Source organism: Leptonychotes weddellii, chromosome X (assembly GCF_054177405.1).
Source record: "Leptonychotes weddellii isolate Sample4059 chromosome X, ASM5417740v2, whole genome shotgun sequence".
Classification (NCBI taxonomy): Eukaryota; Metazoa; Chordata; class Mammalia; order Carnivora; family Phocidae; genus Leptonychotes; species Leptonychotes weddellii.
The window spans coordinates 68,551,705-68,569,474 of NC_138385.1; the positions used below are offsets into that span (position 1 = coordinate 68,551,705).

General features: G+C 43.3%; 1 protein-coding gene across 1 annotated transcript in view; it reads left to right on the forward strand.

The window, feature by feature from the left end:
• Nucleotides 1-4,781: 4,781 nt before the first annotated feature.
• The window catches only part of DGKK (diacylglycerol kinase kappa), a 138,705-nt gene continuing 125,716 nt past the window's right edge, over nt 4,782-17,770 (forward strand). Inside the window, exon 1 of the mRNA XM_081808868.1 lies at nt 4,782-5,375. Within this exon, the coding sequence (XP_081664994.1) occupies nt 4,782-5,375 (594 nt within the window). The remainder of the gene's footprint in view (nt 5,376-17,770) is intronic.

A 17,770-nucleotide genomic window follows, 5' to 3' on the forward strand; every position in this document is an offset into this window, starting at 1 on the left:
TCTTACCTTATCTCTCATCAATCCTTGGTATAATCTGTCTACCTCAACCAGCCTGGCATATTCTCACTACCAGGTTGCAATTCTTGCTCCTCTCCTTGCCTGTAATGTCTTTTCACTTCCTCTTTGCAGATCCACATTAACTGCATCATTTAAGACTCACTTCAAGATATACCCCCTTCTAAGAAGCTTTCCCTGATTCACTCACAGTATCACTGATACTTTGTGCTAAAACAGACTTTAAAGCTCGCTGATCAAGTTCAACTTTACCTCCCCCCCACACACACCAATTTTTCAGATGAGAAAACTTAAGGCCCAAAGATACTAAGTGATTTGTATAAGGTCTGTGAGTTTAGTGGTAGCAACTTAATCTCAAGCCAGATTTCCTGACTTCCTTTTCAATTTCTTTTCCACATTGTTACACTTTTTCCCAATGATCCTCCCCACATACACACACACAAGTACAGTGTGGTGTCATGCTCATAAACTAACATCTGTATTTGGATTGTTTTTCACCTGTATTTGGTTTATCTCAACCACTAAGTTCTAATAATTCTTGAGGGAAGGGATTATGTATAATATTTCTGCCCCCTCTTCTCCTTCCCCATGGCACCTAAAAGGGCTGCATATACCTCAGATGGGCAGTAAATACATCTTAACTGTGGAGTGCTTCATTTCAAGAAAATATAAAAAACAAAACCAATAGAATGAGTACACCAGGGGTGGATTATTATATCACATACATATTCAAAAAGGTTCCTTTAAACAGGGACCTCCTATAGTGAACTTGGTTACAGATCATTAACTACCATCCAGAGAGAGAGAGAGAGAGAATGAGAACTGAGAAACCTCGAGGTAAAAATGTAAGAATCACTGCTCCTCTTACAGGCTTGAGAAATAGAAGGGTGTTAAGGCAGACTTCCCACTTTGCAATAGAGAGGATTTACACAGCCCCTGTATTGCAACCCCCAACTCAGCACTAGCTCTGGTGTCTCTCTCGGCTGGGAGTTGAGTGATACAAGTTCTAAATGTCCGTTCCACCATTAATTATCTCTGTGACCTAAGACATATCACTTAATCTCACTGGACTTGTGTTTTCTCTCTGTAAAAAGTTAGGGGGTGGGAGTGTGGGATGGACTTGCTTTGCCTCACACATTTGTTATGAGGCTGAAGTGAGATAATATATGTGAAAGTGCTTTAAAAATCAAAAGGCATTATATGAATGCAAGGTATTAACTTTTTAACTCCCAGTCCTGTCTCAATTAAATCATAGGAGACTAGAGCAAGCAAAGGATAACAGGTTTGCATGTTAATCCCATCTAAATTAATTGTCAGAATCCTCTACCTTCTTTGTAAATGCTGATCTTCATCCCGTCTCTTTATTTTATTTGGTAGAATATTATAAAGGTTGCTATTTTGGCTTTGCACATTGCGGAGGTGGCAGGAATGGGGGAGGTTGGCAGCTGCTAAGACTCAGGAGAGGCACCTATTTCTTTCCTAAATTGCTCTAAAGGGGAGGGGGAGGGAAACTGAAGTTGTTGGTCAAGGAAAAAAAGGGCCTCTACTCTAGCTCTACAGTGTCACTCTCTCATTCAATAATGAAAATTGAAAAAAAAAGGAGAAATAAAAGCTTTAATTTTGCCACATTTCTCAAGTTTTCTCTTCTTTACCTCTCCAGAATTCCTAGTATGCCTGAAATCAAAGGATCTCTGTGCTGGCTTGGATGAGTTTATTTTGGGTGGAATCAGGATAAATGTGAGGCTTCATCTAGCCCAATTGGGTAACTTATATAATATGCTCTAAAGTCCAGCATTAGGGACCATGTCTGCCCTGGGACATCCAGATCCATGTCCACTCAAACCTCTGTGGAAATGGTCCTAGTTCTTATTCTTATGAAGCTCTTGGCCTTTATATCAGTATTGTTCAATTAGAAAAGAGCCTCTTAAGAGATCATCAATCATTTGAAATATCAAATACTGCTAAAAAGCAATGCGGGGGGGGGGGGAAAGACACCCTAACTGGTAACCTGCAATGAATCATCCACTTAACAGACATCTCCTGAATCCTTACTACAACCTCAGCCCTGGGTCAGGTTTTGAGGAAAACACACAAGCATCTCAGTAAAGCTTTCTCTGTTAAGAGACTAGCAGACTATGGGGGAGAGGAAGGAATAGATAAGACATAGCACCAGTGTCTCCCCAAGTCAGGCACTAATAAACTCTGAACTTCCCCGCCCCACCCCCACAGTGGTCCCATTGTACTCAATGTTGGGCTGAGGAGAGACTAAAAAACAAAACAAAACCTTAGTATAACACAAAGCAATGAGGCAGCTTGTGATGTACTGAGAAATGTCTTAAAAATTAAATTAATCATAATTAAATCCAGGCAGTATATAACCCACCCTAATGGAGCCAAAACCAATGCACAAACAACTATTTTAGCATTCACCCTCAAACTGACTTTGCAGCAAGAGTTTACATCATAAATTTTGGACTCCTTGTAATTAAGTGTAGAATTATAGACAAGAGTATCAATGAACATACATAAAGCAATAGCTCCAACTTGTCCCCTGGTGGTGTCCTGCTTGATGACACCCGATCTATGCCAAACCCCACCCTATTGCTCTCTAACCCAAGAAGCCATCCTGATCAGGGACTCCTCCAACTTCAGCCCTTCTAATTATATGCCAGCGTTCGGTGAAAATAAGATTTAAATGTGAGATGTTGGCCCCTTCTAAAGACAGATTTCACAAAGTCTGAAAGCCTGAGAAGTGAGCTCCAAGCATAGGCATACTGGCTGGTCAGATCTGACATCTGCATGTTTTTCAGTCCTGAACTCAGGGTTAAAAGCAGCTTGGCTGCTTACATGTGGGATGGAAGAGAGGAGAAAAAGCCCAAGGAGGGTGAAAAAGATGGACCCTTTGTGTGGATTTACTGGAAGGAGGCCTGCCATCAGTGAGAGACTTGATAGGCAGGGCTCACCTCCCCTGGGTTTCCCCAGCCCCAGAGGTTAGGGATGGTCCTGACAATAGCTTAGTAACTGCCAAGGAGTGTAACCCTTCTCCAGAAGGGTGGGCTTAGGCTATGATGCAGCAGTGAGGATCTGGGAAATGCAGATCTCATCAGAGATTCTGGTCTTTGGAGGTGGGGGGGGGCTAGGTAAGACTGTCTTCTGCTGTATTATTTACTGCTGGGACGTGGTGTAGGGAACAGAAAAATGCAGCAGGTTCTAGAAAATTCTGGGTGGGTCAGTGTCATTTGGCAAAAGAAGAGGGATTAGTGGAGGATATGGTCTGGGAAGAGAGGGTTAGAGGAGGGGCTGCAGAAGGAGGGCTGCCATCCACAACTGCAGTATTATGTGTGTCAGAGATAAATTCACTTGTCATATTTCAAATTAGGTTTATAGATACTTTCCCCATCCCCCACACAGCAGTGGCTTAACGGGTGGTCTTCTCAATTTTTAATTGCAATTTTGCAGTATATTGGCGTCTGAAGTCTAGGTCTGACTGAGATGATGGTTTGTATATATGTGTACGTGACTAACAGTCGAGAGATCTTCTAAAGTCTCCCGATGAGGTGGGAAGGGTGCTGCGGCAGGGACCGGCTGTACTCTTCTCAAGAGAATCTTCCATCCCTAACGTCAGAGTGCTATTGAGGTATCAGGAGGTGAAAAAGGTGTGGGTGATGCAGTGAATTCCCCCCAGCCCAAGATACACACACACACACACACACACACACATTAACAAGTTCAGTAAAAAGTCCCGTTGATGCCTGGGAAGTCCAGCTAAGAGCAAAAGGCAGTCTCCCATGGCCAGGGCGAGCCAGGCAGACTCCCGAATCGCCGCGGAGACCAGGGCAGCCTTCTCTCCGGAGCGCGCAGCCTAGCCGCCGCTTCCCGGGGAACTCTTGCCTTGCTCTAGGGGCTACATCTGCAGGCTGCGGAAAGCCAGGGCTCCAGCCCTTTCTCATTACACACCTTCCCCAAAGCACCCCAAGCCCAGTACCCAACGGCAAACCCCTCAGATCTGGCGAAACTCAAAAATGCAAAAACTGAGGCGGGGGGCAAATTGTACCTCAATCCAAAGGACTGAACACACACACACACGCACGCACGCACAGGCGCGCGCGCGCGCGCACACCTACCCCAACCCCGTGCCGCTTAATTTCTTTCCCCGGGTTAGAAAAGAGGATTACTTGCCCACAGAGGCTTGGAGATGGGGGGGCAGGAGGTTGGTCCGAGGCTAGGCTCACCTGCTGCTGAGGTGAGAGAGCAGACACAGGATGCAAGCTGTTAGGAGCCGCAGCTCACAGCTGAGTGGTTGGGGGTTGCAAAGACCCTCAAGTTCTCCTCTGGCTTTTTTTTTTTTTTTTTTTTTTTGCATTCACGTCACCAAAGGGTTAAACGGCTGGGCTCCAACAGTCCCCCCCCCCGCCGCTCCACTCCCCCCTCCCCTTTTTTGTCTCCCCCCCGCCTTCCCGCACGTCGCTAGGAGGTCATCAAGCGCTCTGTCCAGTCCGCGTTCGCAAGCCCCTCTGCTTCCCGCCCATCGGGCCCGTGGCTGCTTACGAAGAGGTGTGCGCTCACCGAGGGGCGTGTTCCAGCACTGGGAGACGCCGAGCGCCCCTGGGTTAGACCTCAGAGCGGAGCCAGCCATGGAGCGGGGCGGGGGAAAGTTTGGCACCCTGCAAGGGGTCGTCGAACAGGAGTGGGCGGGGCGCCCGAGGCTACTTTAGCCCTCCAAGCTCAGGGGCGCGAGCTGCCCAGACCTGAGGCGGTGTGCGGCCATGGACCGCGGAGCTGCCGCGGCCCAGGGCACTGCCCCGCCTCAGGATGGAGAGCAGCCCGCGGAGTCTCCAGAGCCGCCGCCGCCGTGGCCGCCGCCGCCGCCGCCGCCGCCGCCGCCGCGGGTTCCTGCGCTGCTCCACGCGCCTTCGCCAGAACCGGCACCGCGGTTCGCTCCAGAACCCTGTCCGAAGGCGACCCCAGAACCAGCCACAGAAGACACAGAAACGGTCGCAGAACCAGATACAGAACCGGCCCCAGAGCCGGCTCCAGAACCAGCCACAGAACTCGACAAAGAACCGGTCTCAGAACCAGCCACGGAACCGGCCCCCGAGCCGGCTCCGGAACCAGCCCCAGAACCAGCCACAGAACCGGCCTCTGAGCCGACCCCAGTACCAGCCACAGAACCGGCCCCCGAGCCGGCCCCAGAACCAGCCCCAGAACCAGCCATAGAGTCCTGCCCTGAGCCGGCTCCAAAGTCCCGCACGGAGCCGAGCCCAGCACCACGTCTACTGCAGTGTCCGGTGGTCGATCCAGAGAGGGGTCTAAAGACCTCATCATCTCCCCGAACACCACTGCTGTTCTCCAGTATAAAGGTAAGAAAAAGACCCACTGGGGCGTGCGGGGGGAAAGAAGCAAAACGAGGCCGGATGGCTATCGAGCTCCTGGGACTCTAGGTATCCTAAGCATCCCATTTGGCTGCCACCGACTGGCAAAGATGCGCGGAGAGATGCGGGGATGGAGGAGCCCGGGGGAGTGGGAAATGGTTGGGAGGCGGGAAGCAACATGTGGAAGCGAGAGTGGGCTGTTGGGGCTAGAAACAGGGTGACTGCACGGGTTGGGAGTCGGAGCAGTCTTCCCCATGGGGAGAAGTGGCAGTGCAGTGAGCGCTTATATCTTGAAAAAGAGGAGGAAGACGTCCCCGGGGAGCGCAAGAGACCTAGAGAAGTATTTGGGGCTGGCCCTGGGTACACGGGGATGGGACTGAGTGGTGGGGATGGGGGTGGGTGGGACACATCTCTTAGCCGCGGTCACTGCCGCAGAGGCCCAAGCTGCGGAGCCGCAGCCGTCAGCTTGGCCCCCTCCCTGACACTGGCGAGGGGGTCATCAGCGGGGACGCAACTGGCGGCTCTCCAAGGAGGCGCCCGGCGCGGCGCCTCTGTCGGCTGCTGGGAGCTGGTACTCCGGGTGGGGATGAGGGGCTGGGCGGCGCCCACGCGCACTGCAGGGGAAGGGCAGGGTTCGCTGGGGAGGAGGGGGAGAGCATGCGTGTGTCGAAGCCACCATTCCATGGGTCTGCAGGATTTCCCGGCAGGTAGGTGCAAACACTGTGATATGATGATGGGCCGCGTTACGAGCGGGAGACTGGCATCCCGCACCGGGGCTACTTGGAATGGTACAGGAGTCCCGGTTTAGAGACACCAAAATAGGAGTTGGTATTTGAGAGCGTGTGAATGGGAATCCTCATCTCTTCCAGTCTTCAGAGATGCCTTCCTAAGCGTTGCGCTTTGCCTGGAGAAGACGCGTGGAGGATCCTCGCGCACCCGCCCGGGGGAGAGGGGAGGGGGGAGGAGGAGGGGGGAGGAGGGAGGTTTTCTGTGTTTGCCTTGGACCCCCTGAAATCCCATTGGCGCTTCAGCGGGAGTCTGTCTTTCTTGCTTTCTCTGTACTCCCCCTACTCATCCTTTTCCCCTATAAACTTCGTTCCACGAGACTGTGAATACAATGATAATGCATAGATACACCTTGATTTAGCTTCCCCTGCAGGAAAAAAAAAAACACGAAACAAAACACAGAAGCAAACAAACAACACACCACACCAATACCCGTCCATCCTGCTGCCTAGCAGGGCGTAGGGACAGGGCTCTGGAATCCTTCTGCTGCGGACCGCACACTTGTAGAATGTAGGGGAAGGGGGCAGAACTTGGCATCGCGAAATGGAAATGGAAGCGCTGGTTGCTTCCTGAGTTATGAGTAGGGAGGCTTGAGTTTGCAAAATAACTGCAATGATAAACGACTGAATAAGAAGAAGCCTAACGCGAAAAGTTTCACGGGGGAAAAAAGTGCAGAGGTTTAAAAATAAATAAAATAGGACTGTAGGAGACTGATACAAGTTGTTGTTGTTTTTAATCCAACAACCGGGCTCTCACCAGGGGGTGGATCTCCCCCTCCCTGCAGCAGCCCTTCCCTGCAGTGATCTCAGGAAAGGGCTGTGCAGCTAGACGCTGTGTGCTCTGGTCTTTTTGGAAGAGTTTGTAATGAAGCCGGTGGGAGGGAGACCAGCAGGGACCACCTGAGCTATGGCCTTCTTAAGTGAGATTTTGGGAACATGGCTCAGAAACTGACACCTGGGGACTTAATTACCAGGATGCCGGCAAATATATGGCCTCTTTGGTCCCTGGAAGACTGACTGGAGGCCAGGAGCTCTGGAGATGAGAACTGTGACAGTGGGAAAGCATGTCCCACAAGCTTGACAGGAAAATGTCTATTGCCAGACAGATGAGGAGGATCAAGGTAAGGGTAATCAGGTTAGCTTCCTCTACAGAGTGTCCTCTCAGATGTGCTGGCCGGCTGACCCATAGGCATTTGTCAGCCCTGGCAGGGGACCAGGACCCCCCAAGGTTTGACTTTGCCCTTGGTAGAGTTAGTCATTTGTTCAGCCATTTATCTTTTAGAATTGGTTTAAGGATCCTGACCATCCACTAAGAAGGCCATGCAGATGAACCCATCAGTGGCTCTAGATGATTTCGAAGGATGCAAAGGATCTGGGTAAACGCTCACGTTGCTGGGAGCCAAACCCCTCTTCAACACCCTAGGTGTTGCTTTGCAATTGCTCTCTGGTGTCATTGGGAACATCTGATCTTCAGTGATAGGACCGTTCTCTGCTGCAGACTCCTCAGGCAAACAGCACCCACAGCCAGCTGACTTGCATCTTAACATTCAAGGCAAACAGGTTGCCATCTTAGCTGGGGAGGTGTTGTTCTCAGACACTGCCTCCTTGAGGCAAACTTGGGGAAACACACACACACACACACACACACAATCTCAACGATTCTTATCATACAATGAAATCCTCCGTCGCAAGGCACAGTCAGTACCAGAAGCATGAAACTAGCCTGATAAGTCAAAGGATGAAATGAGTAAAACGAAGTGTTTGAATGTGACTGCAGGTTTCTCCCAGATAATTTTTGCTGACTGGTTTTGCAGTGAAAAAAAAAAAATCAACATCTTCCAGTGTGTAGTCTGCTCTCTTTTCAGGTTTCTGAACCTGTTGCTTGCAAATCGATGCCAGTCATGAGAGTAGAGACTGAGAAAAGGGGGCTCATATTGTCTTTCCAAATAGATACCAGGATAACACAGTCTTGTGAACCAAACTTGTCTATTTCCTTCCTTTCTAAAATGTTTTGATTTCCAGGAAATGAGCCATGGTCTCCCACCTGGTGGCAGCAAGTGTAAGTAAGGATGTGTGAATTGGTTCTTTAACAATGCTATGACTTGCTTGGGGGGAGTGGGGCTTACATGAAGTATACTATATTTGTTTCCCTCCCCTCATCTATGGTTGAAGAAAGATAGTTTGTGTTTTTATTAGTTGGGTTTGACTAGCTACGAAATTATAATCACACCATACAGGTGATTGATGAAAAATCTGAAAAGAAATACACTTCTGTGGCCTTTATTTCTGGGATGGGGGTGTGTGATAAGAGATCAATTGCCATTGACCATTACACCCCAAACCATAACAAAGAAGTTTTCTGGTATTTTTTGCACACACTTTCTTGCAAAGCAGCAAGCATTTGTTTATATGGTATCTGGTCATTCTTGCCCGAATACTTTATCGTTTCACTTATTTCTGAGCTTCTCAAGAAAGAAGAGAAAGGGAGATACTGTCTCTCCCTCTCAGTGCCTAGTACAATTCAGCCCTCCCTGTTTTTGCTCAGTAAACATTCACTGAAGCTTGAAACCTATCAGTTCCATTTCCAGCAATGAGGACGACGTAGAGACTGCTGCTGTGAATGAATAAAAATGCGTTCTCATTGATTTCAGAGTGAGAAGTAAATGCTTATTTAAATGCCCTGGAATATATAGCCCTTAAGGAAATGCAGTCCATCTTTCCCTTTTCAGAATGAATGTTAGAACCATAATTAAGAAGCAAATTACCAACAATTAAAAAATGGTTTGGAAAGTGTCCTTATCCCCTGCAGTCCCAGCAGCAGCAGACTAATGATGATGTTGTTGGTTTCAGGGGTAATAAATTTTTTTCCTAAGTGAACAGAATATCTGTGGTGACTATAAACAGTTTTGGGATTGTAGAATCAAATGTTTAACCTGTTGAAGTTCAGGATAAAATTACTTTCTTTCCTCTTGGGTTCTTTCCCCCCTCCTTGCCAGGTTTTGATGAAACCATCTGATTTGTTTGGTATATTCTGAGAGATCCTGAGCATTTGCAGAAAAGATAATGAGATATTTGGTCAGTCATCTTTCTTTTCTGAGAATACAATTCTTACGTGTTTATTAAAATCTCTGACTGGGGCTTCTGCACATCTGCAGCCCAAAATGAAAGGCTGATCCATTGTCCGAAGTGGTTCCAAGGAAAAGGGGAAAATCCATAGAGACCAGGAAACCAGTCAGGGATATTATAATAAGGATTATATAATCCCTTCTGCTAGTATGGCGCTTTACAGTTTGCAGAATGCTTTCCTTTGCGTTATTAACTCTCATTCCCCTGACAAAGGCAGCAGGGTGGGAGAAGGCAAAAATAAAACTTCACACCTAATAGGATATAACTATTAATTTATCTAATGTGGATTAAAAAAAAATCCAACATAGGGCTTTCTGTGACACACAGGATCCTCATTTGTTTAAGAACAATCTTTAAGCTGACATTCCCTCAGCCTGGATTTTTTTCAAAGCAGCAATTGCTGTTCCTAGTCTGATGCTCCCAGCGGGGGCCATCCTAGAACAGGAGTCTGAGAAGGAAGGATACAAGGCAGAGGCGCAAGACCCTGAACCTATTACTCCCAAAGAAGATCTTTTTTTGGAAAGAAAATAAATAGAAATTCTGCTAGGGATAGGGTGCCCAACCTTTCCAAAGACTGCTGACTGTAATTCCCTCAGTGGAAAAAAATAGTTTTAAGGATTAAAAAAAGAAAGCATCCATTCCTAAAGGGAGATGCCCCACCCTCACCAAAGCAAATAAACCTTATTCTCAAAATAGAAAAACAAATTTACAAATTAAAAAAAAGAAAGGAACAGTGACCCCAGATAAGGAAACTTATGCCTCCCCTTAAAATTATTTTAAGAAAAAAGGAAAGAAATTCTAAAGGGAGATGTTCCTCACCCTCATCAAAACCCATGGAACTTATGTCCCCAAGAGAAAAATTAAAGAGGAAAAGAGAAAAATCACCTCAAGGTAAACAGTATTTCTAACCTTAAAAAATTCATGAAATTTATCAACTTTATTTGCACCCCACTGCTCATGCCCAATCTCTTACAAAAATTATGGGGGCAAAAATAAATCTCTCAAAGGGGAGTCTCACCAAATCTCCCTAACGTTATTTCTTCCAATTACATGAAATGTCCAGAATAGGCAAATCCTTAGAGACTGAAAGTAGATTAGTGGTAGCCTGGGGCTTGGGGGAAGAGGATAGGGGGAAGTGCGGGTGATGGCTAAAGGGTAAAGGATTTCTTTGAAAGATGATAAAAATGTTCTGAAACTAGATAGTGGTGATGGTTGCACAACCCTGAGAACATGCTAAAAACCACTGACTTTGTACACATGAAAATGGTGAATTTTGTGGTATATGAATAATATCCGAATTTTTAAAAATAAGTAAAAGAAAGAGATCACTCCTCCAACTGCAAGATAATGAACCTACTCTCTTCCCAAAAATAAACAAAGGAATAAATGAATGCATAAGGAAAAAAGAAATTTTTAAAAAGGAACCAAAAGACAGAGAGATCCTCTTAAGAGCCTCTTAACCTCACCAAGGAAAATAACCTTTATTCACCCCCCAATTTTTTCTCTTTGGGAAAAACAAACAAAAAGGAAGTCTTTGTACAGGCAGATACTTTCAAAATCATCAAAGTCCATGAAACTTACCAATCTTTCCATCCCAGAAACACACAAATGTTTTAACAAAAAGAAAGAAATGTTAAAGGACAGGGTCCCTGATCTTACCAAACATCCTGAATTTTTAATTCCCAGAAAAGGAGAAAAAGAGAAACAAAAGAAATAAATCCCTCCCCTGCCAAGGGGAGATGCCCCATCCTCACCAAAGCACATGAACCTTATTCTCAAAATACATTTTTTTAAGGTTTAAAAGAAAATCAATAATGGAAAGGCATGTGTGTTGGTGGAGGGGATAATATCAATGAAATGAAAACAAAATCCTCTTAAAGAGAAGTGCTCCGGCCTCACAGACACATGAACTTTTCTGTCAAGATACAGCAAAAACAAATGCAAATTCTTTAAAGAAGAAAAAATAAAAGGAAATCCTTCTAGTGGGAGATGATTTGAATTTATTCAAAACCCGAAGCTTGATTCTTAATATAGGAAATTTAAAAATTGGAAGCATAAATAGAGAGAGAAACAGAAACAAAACCAAAATGTCCCCAACCTCAACAGAGCCCCTTCATTCTCAAAACAAGAAAATACATTTAGGATTAGGGAGAAAGAAGGGAAACAATGAAAAGTATATTTTCAAAGAGAAACCTCCTTTTTAGGGAATGAAGATGCTCCAAACTCACCAAAGTCCCTGAACATCTTTCTCCAAACAAAAAAAAAAGAAGGGAGAGAGCAAAGGGGTGAGGGAAAGGAATTGGAAGAGGAGGGAGAGAGGGGGAGGAAAGGAAGTGGGTAGAGAGGAAGGGAAGGAGGGAATGAAAGGCAGAAGAAAATAAACTAAGGGAAAATTTTTAAAAGAAAGACATTCTTCTCAGGGAAAGTGCACCAGTATTTTATTGATGATAATGCATATTATTCCTGATGTTCAACCCACTCTACCTCCCACAAAAAGGAGAAAAAAATCCCCCCCAAAATCTCTTCCTAAGGCTTCTTCAAGGGGAGATGCACCCAATCTCACCCAAACCCAGAGGCTTTATTTATCTTCCAGCTTTCAAGTATTTTTTTGATGAAATAAAGGAAAAAGAAATTCTTTTACAGAAAGATGCTCTCAATCTTATTTCTTCCAAGTTAATTATTTATTTTAAAGAAAATGAAAGAAAGGAAATACCCCGCCCCATCAGGAGGGCCCCCAATCTCACTAAAACCAGTGGCCCTTATAGTTTTGCCCCACAAAACTTAATTTTTTTCTAAATGGAAATCCTCCAAACCTAAGGAGATATGCTCCCACAACCCCACCAAAAGCAAGGGATCTTTCTCCCCAGACATTTTTTTAAAAGAAAAGTCCTTCCATCATAAGAGATGCCTTCAGTTTCACTAAAATCAATCTACTTTATCCACATCCACGAGGAAAACAAAACCAGAAAAAAATGGTAAGAGGGAAAGAAATTCTCCTAACCTAAGGCAAGTTGGCCAGAATCTCACCAACATCTTTAAATTTTATTCCCCTAAAGCGATTTAAAAAAAAAAAAAAAAGGAGGGGAGAGGAAAGCCTGTCTTTTAAGCTCTCTACACCTACCCCATACTAAAGACTTCCTAGGAAGTGTAATACAAAGAAAAGGTAATATCTTTCTAGAACCATGCCAGTGAACCTTAAATTCAGAACCTGAGGCTGAAGGGTAGTAAATGTTTAATCCCAGGCTGATTTCCCTCTGCCCCAACTCCAGCCATTTCTGGTTACCTTCCCCATCAGTCAGTCAGGCTGTGCACTCCAGAAAGGCAAACCCTGCCCATAGAAAACAAAATTAGGAAAGCAAACCTTCTGGGGAAAAATCATATGCCGCATTTCTAAACCAAACAGAAATGATTTGGGGGATTAGCTGCCTCATATTCCCCTCTAGCACTATAGAAACTCAAAAGTTGATGATAAACTCTAAAGCAATGACGCTCTATTAACTTCCAAATTAGACACACACCTACCTAGCCTAGAAGGACCCTTAGCCAATTCAGTAATAGGTTTCTCAAGGTGATTGTCTAATCATGTGCTCACTTAAATGTCTGTTCTCTAGAGTTATAAAGGGCTTGATTTTCACAAATACATAAAATTTGCAAGTCAGATTTATAAGCAGAGACTAAGACTCAATTAATGTTTTCCAAAGTTTTTAATTCATTTACTTATTTAAAAATTAAATTGAGTACCTGTGTATATCCTATGTGCTTAGCACTGAAGAGTCCATGGTGGGCAAAATCACAGAGACGAGACTTCCTTAAAACAAACTGGTAAATGAGACACCCAATTACCAAAACAGATGATTTGTTTTACTAGATGCTTTGCTGAGGCAATCACTTAAATAGTTCTCTCAGCATACCTTTTCTTAAATAAAAATTTAATGTAATAAAATAAAGGATATGTATCTTAATTTCAGAGAAAGTGGGAAATCAAAACTGCTTCCAAAAATAAATAAAAATTACGTAGCACCCCATCACTCAAGATTGAGTATCAAGAGATAATGAATATTTTATTGGTTTTTTTCCATTTATTTTCTCAGAAAAGATGCTTATATACACTTTTAATCTACAGTAGTTAAGACTTTAAAGGAATGTACAGTTGTGTCTCAGGCTCCCCCCTACCTGTTACCTCCCCCACTTAATTATCAAATCATGTGCATTTTTCTACATCGTATTTAGGAAACAATTGTTAATTTTTAGCTTAAAGTTTATCTAGTCAAATGACTGCCTGTGTGATCTGATTGATGAACCTATGCTGGAAACCTAACTGTTCAGAGATGTATTCGCAATGTAAAGCAATGAGAATATACATTGTCGTATATACAATTGGCAGTTTGATCGCACGTTTACTAAGTGCACTTTCTTAGACATCCAGATTTCATTTGTCCAGCTAGCTTTTGTGATTTGGACTTGAAGCAGGAGACCCGGAGCAAAATCCACCCTTTTCCCACTGTTAAATTCCCAAAAGAAAAATCTAAATTTAAATTTCTAAGACTCTGTTGGGTCACTTTTAGCCATATGCAAAAATGTACTATTGGTTTTGTCTCTTTAACACACAGTTACCAGCCATGCTCATTAAGGTTCCTCCTACCCAGAAGGGAAATACTTTTGTTTGAGGACATTATCAGCAATTATAAGGAGATAGAATATTCATTCAGCTTTCATTAACCAAATGTGGTAGAAAATTGAGAGAGTTAATAAACTGTATACAATCCAACCAAGGTTGAATTAGTAATTTAAAAGGCAAGTGTAATGTGGTATTAAGATCAGAGTCTTCTTCCTTGTCTGTAGCACTTGGAGATTTTCATCTTCCAAAGCGTTACAGGCATTTGCTGTTTAAGCCTTTTTCTTTAAAGAGATTGTAAAGGAGATTTCAGACCCTGAGGACGGTGACTCCCACCCCCTTGTTTTCCTCCTAGCACAGGACAAGGCACATGTTACTGGGGGATTCTGAGAGGTAAGCGTGATGCTCCAACCCAGAGCTTTGCAGAATTCTAAAACAAGAGGCAGTGGGTACGGGGAAGGAGCCTGCCTCCGCCCCCAGGAGTAGGAGGGGGATGGAAGCACTGCTTGCAGGGCTCAGCTAAGAACTTCCAGAATCCTGGATGTTCATTCATTTGCCTTCTCCTGCAGCGAATGTCTCTACCTGTTCTCTTCTGGGATTTTGCAGCTTGAGACAGGAAATGAAAGGTACCTGCTGAGCAAAACCAAAATTGTTAATCTCCTTGGCTATGAGTAGAGACACTTGAAACCAGGAAAGTTTTTTATTAACCCGGGCTCTTTCAACTGAGTCCCCCACTCTCACTTCACTCTTCACTCTGTGAAGCCGGCTCCAGCATCACAGCACGATCCTCTGAACCCCACCTCTAACCGTAGTCCCTGCTTACCTTGATTGTTAATTTTCCCTCAGTAAGTGTCATTTATTATGTTCCTTGAATATATTGTTTCATGATTTATTCACATCACTGCGCATGTCCCTTGCAGTATAAAAGAAAAATGTGATGTAGCTTTATTAAAACAGCTAAGCATAAACAGCAAAAAGTAAATGAGGCTACAGAACAAGATTACTGATTTCAGAAAATTAACAAATTTGTGCCCTTCTCACTAACCTCAATTAATACTTACTGTGACAGTTTCCCTCCTGCCAGGCTTGAGTAGAACATAACTTTTCTCTTACTCAGAATTTGGATATTGCTGTCCCTTTCTCACACCCTCACCTTACTCTGCTTGACTGTTAAGACTAATTAATTAAAATGATAATTTTGGCATTGTCCTGGTCTCTTTTGCTTTAATTTACTCAACTTGGTGACTAGGGCTCCAGGATGTTTTTTGTTTGTTTGGTTGGTTGGTTGGTTGGTTTTTTTTTTTTTTTTGGCTTCACGTGGAATCAAAGCACCCATTTGGTGGCTCATTTCATGGTTTTCTTAGTATATCGCTTTTCACTAGTGAATTGTCTTTCTAGAAATGCCTGGAAAAGCCTTACTTTGCCTTTCTATCATCCCTCATCAGCACTAAATTTTTTGAGTTCCTTCACCTCATCTCTAATGGTGGAAAAACAAACATAGACATTCCCAGGCAACTTGAAAGCTTGCTTTGTTTGTTTATTTGTTTGTTTGGGTTTTTTTTTTTTTTTGGTTTATTTTGTATCCAGTATAATAAGGCATCATTGTGAACGACACATAAACATATCTGCTAATTAGCTCATTAAGTGTTCAATAATTATGTAATTGGTATATAAAATGCTTTACAATATGATACATATTTGGAGGATTGTTACATGGGCATTTTAGAGTATTTTGCTGATATTTGAGGAAATTGGTTGGGGTTTTTAAGATGAAATGGGAATGCATTATTACTTTTCCAATGTAGAATAATGGAAGAAATTCCATTTCACTATCCAAGTTTTCAGAGGTGGATTAGATTCAGATATGAGGGACTGCCTGATAGCAAATTCACTTCAATATAAGAAATTTAAGGGAAAAAATATAAAGTTGTTTGAGGTAAGTGGGATATATTGTTCCCAATATATTCTCCTCAAACCCAGAGAAAATCAGAATTATTAAACAGTGACATTATCAGGTAGAAGTGAGGTTATCCCTGAATTGGGCAGGTGAGACCAAGGCCTACAGACCGAAGAGTGAGGCTTTTGTATAGTATATGGAGTTAGAAAAAAAAAATGGCCACTCTAATAGAATCTAGAGTACAGATTGAAATAATGTGGAAAATAAAGTGGACAGGCAAAGTCCTATTGAAACTTTGAAGGCAACTGACAAAATTGTGTATATCATCCAAATGATGACATACAACCACTGGAGGGTTGTTGATTAGTAAAATAACATGGCTGAAGCAGAGGATTGGTTGATGGGGCATATAATTAAAAACTTTCAATTTCTTTGTATGCCAAATTCCAAATTAAACTACTAAAGCTAAAAGTGGAAGAAAAGAGTGATTGTATCTAGTGTCTTTTTTCTATTGTTTTGGGCCTTCTTTGCACTTTTGTAAGTGGCTGGTCCGCTTTCTCTATGATATTTTTCTCTATCTCATATCACAGAGTTTTCTATAGCAAAAGTAAGAAGTTGATGGCAATCCAGTGAAATCTTTTATCTTCAGTGTTGTAGACCCGTGGAATGTCCCGAAAATGGCCTTTGGGGATCAGCTGACCTAATATGTTTAAAATCTTTTTAACAGTAGAAGCTTTTTAATATTTTCTCAATGAAATCTTAAATGAAAACCTAATATTTAATATAAATACAAGAAGTATTTCATTAGTCCTTTTCTATGCTAAAATGGGTTTGTAACTGATGTACATTTCTAATTGTTTATTTGAAGCTAAGAAGAAAGCGAGTTTGCACTGTTTATTCCTGGCTGCTTAGCAAGGGTGCTGGTGATGTAGAAACACATTGAATAGGAAAAAGAAGCAAGTCAGAGTTTAAAATTTGGCCTAAAATATTCCAGAAATTCCTAATAGTCTCCTGGAAACATAGCCATTCTGGAGAGTTCCTCCCCCCCCCCCCAGGAATGTGTTACAACAGGCCTCATAAAGTGGGTTGTCATAACGTGCACTGCCTTCGCTTATAGGAAAGTTTTTCTTATGGGGGATTGTGTTCTTGACCAAGGACGCTATACCAAGTAAATGGTAGGTATAGCTAAACATATGTAGTTAAAAGCTAATGTATAGCTGTAGGCTTTTGTAATAATGCAAACTAGCAAAATTGTTCCAAGTCCTATAAAATGGGCATAAATGTACCATACACATTGGTTTTGTGAGGGGCCCTGGTGTACTATAAATTGTACATGCAGCACATAAAAGAGCCAATTCTAGGGGCGCCTGGGTGGCTCAGATGGTTAAGCGTCTGCCTTCGGCTCAGGTCATGATCCCAGGGTCCTGGGATCGAGTCCCACATCGGGCTCCTGACTCAGCGGGGAGTCTGCTTCTTCCTCTCCCTCTGCCTCTCCCACTGCTCATGCGCTCTCTCTCTCTCTCTCTGTATCTCTGTGTCTCAAATGAATAAATAAAATCTTTAAAAAAAAAAGAGCCAATTCTACATAAATTTAATCTATTGTTATTATTTGTTTAAAATTTGCACTCTGCCTGCATCCAAGAAGGATATGAAGTATCCTACAAAATTAAACACATACGAAACAGGACAATTAAGCTCAAATAAAAACAAGACAAACCAATTCAATGCAGTGGTGAAGGAGACTTTAAACTAATATATGCTAAATGACATATCAGATAAAGGGCTAGTATCCAAAATCTATAAAGAACTCATCAAACTCAACACCCAAAGAACAAAGAATCCAATCAAGAAATGGGCAGAAGACATGAACAGACATTTTTCCAAAGAAGACATCCAAATGGCCAACAGACACATGAAAAAGTGCTCAACATCGCTCGGCATCAGGGAAATCCAAATCAAA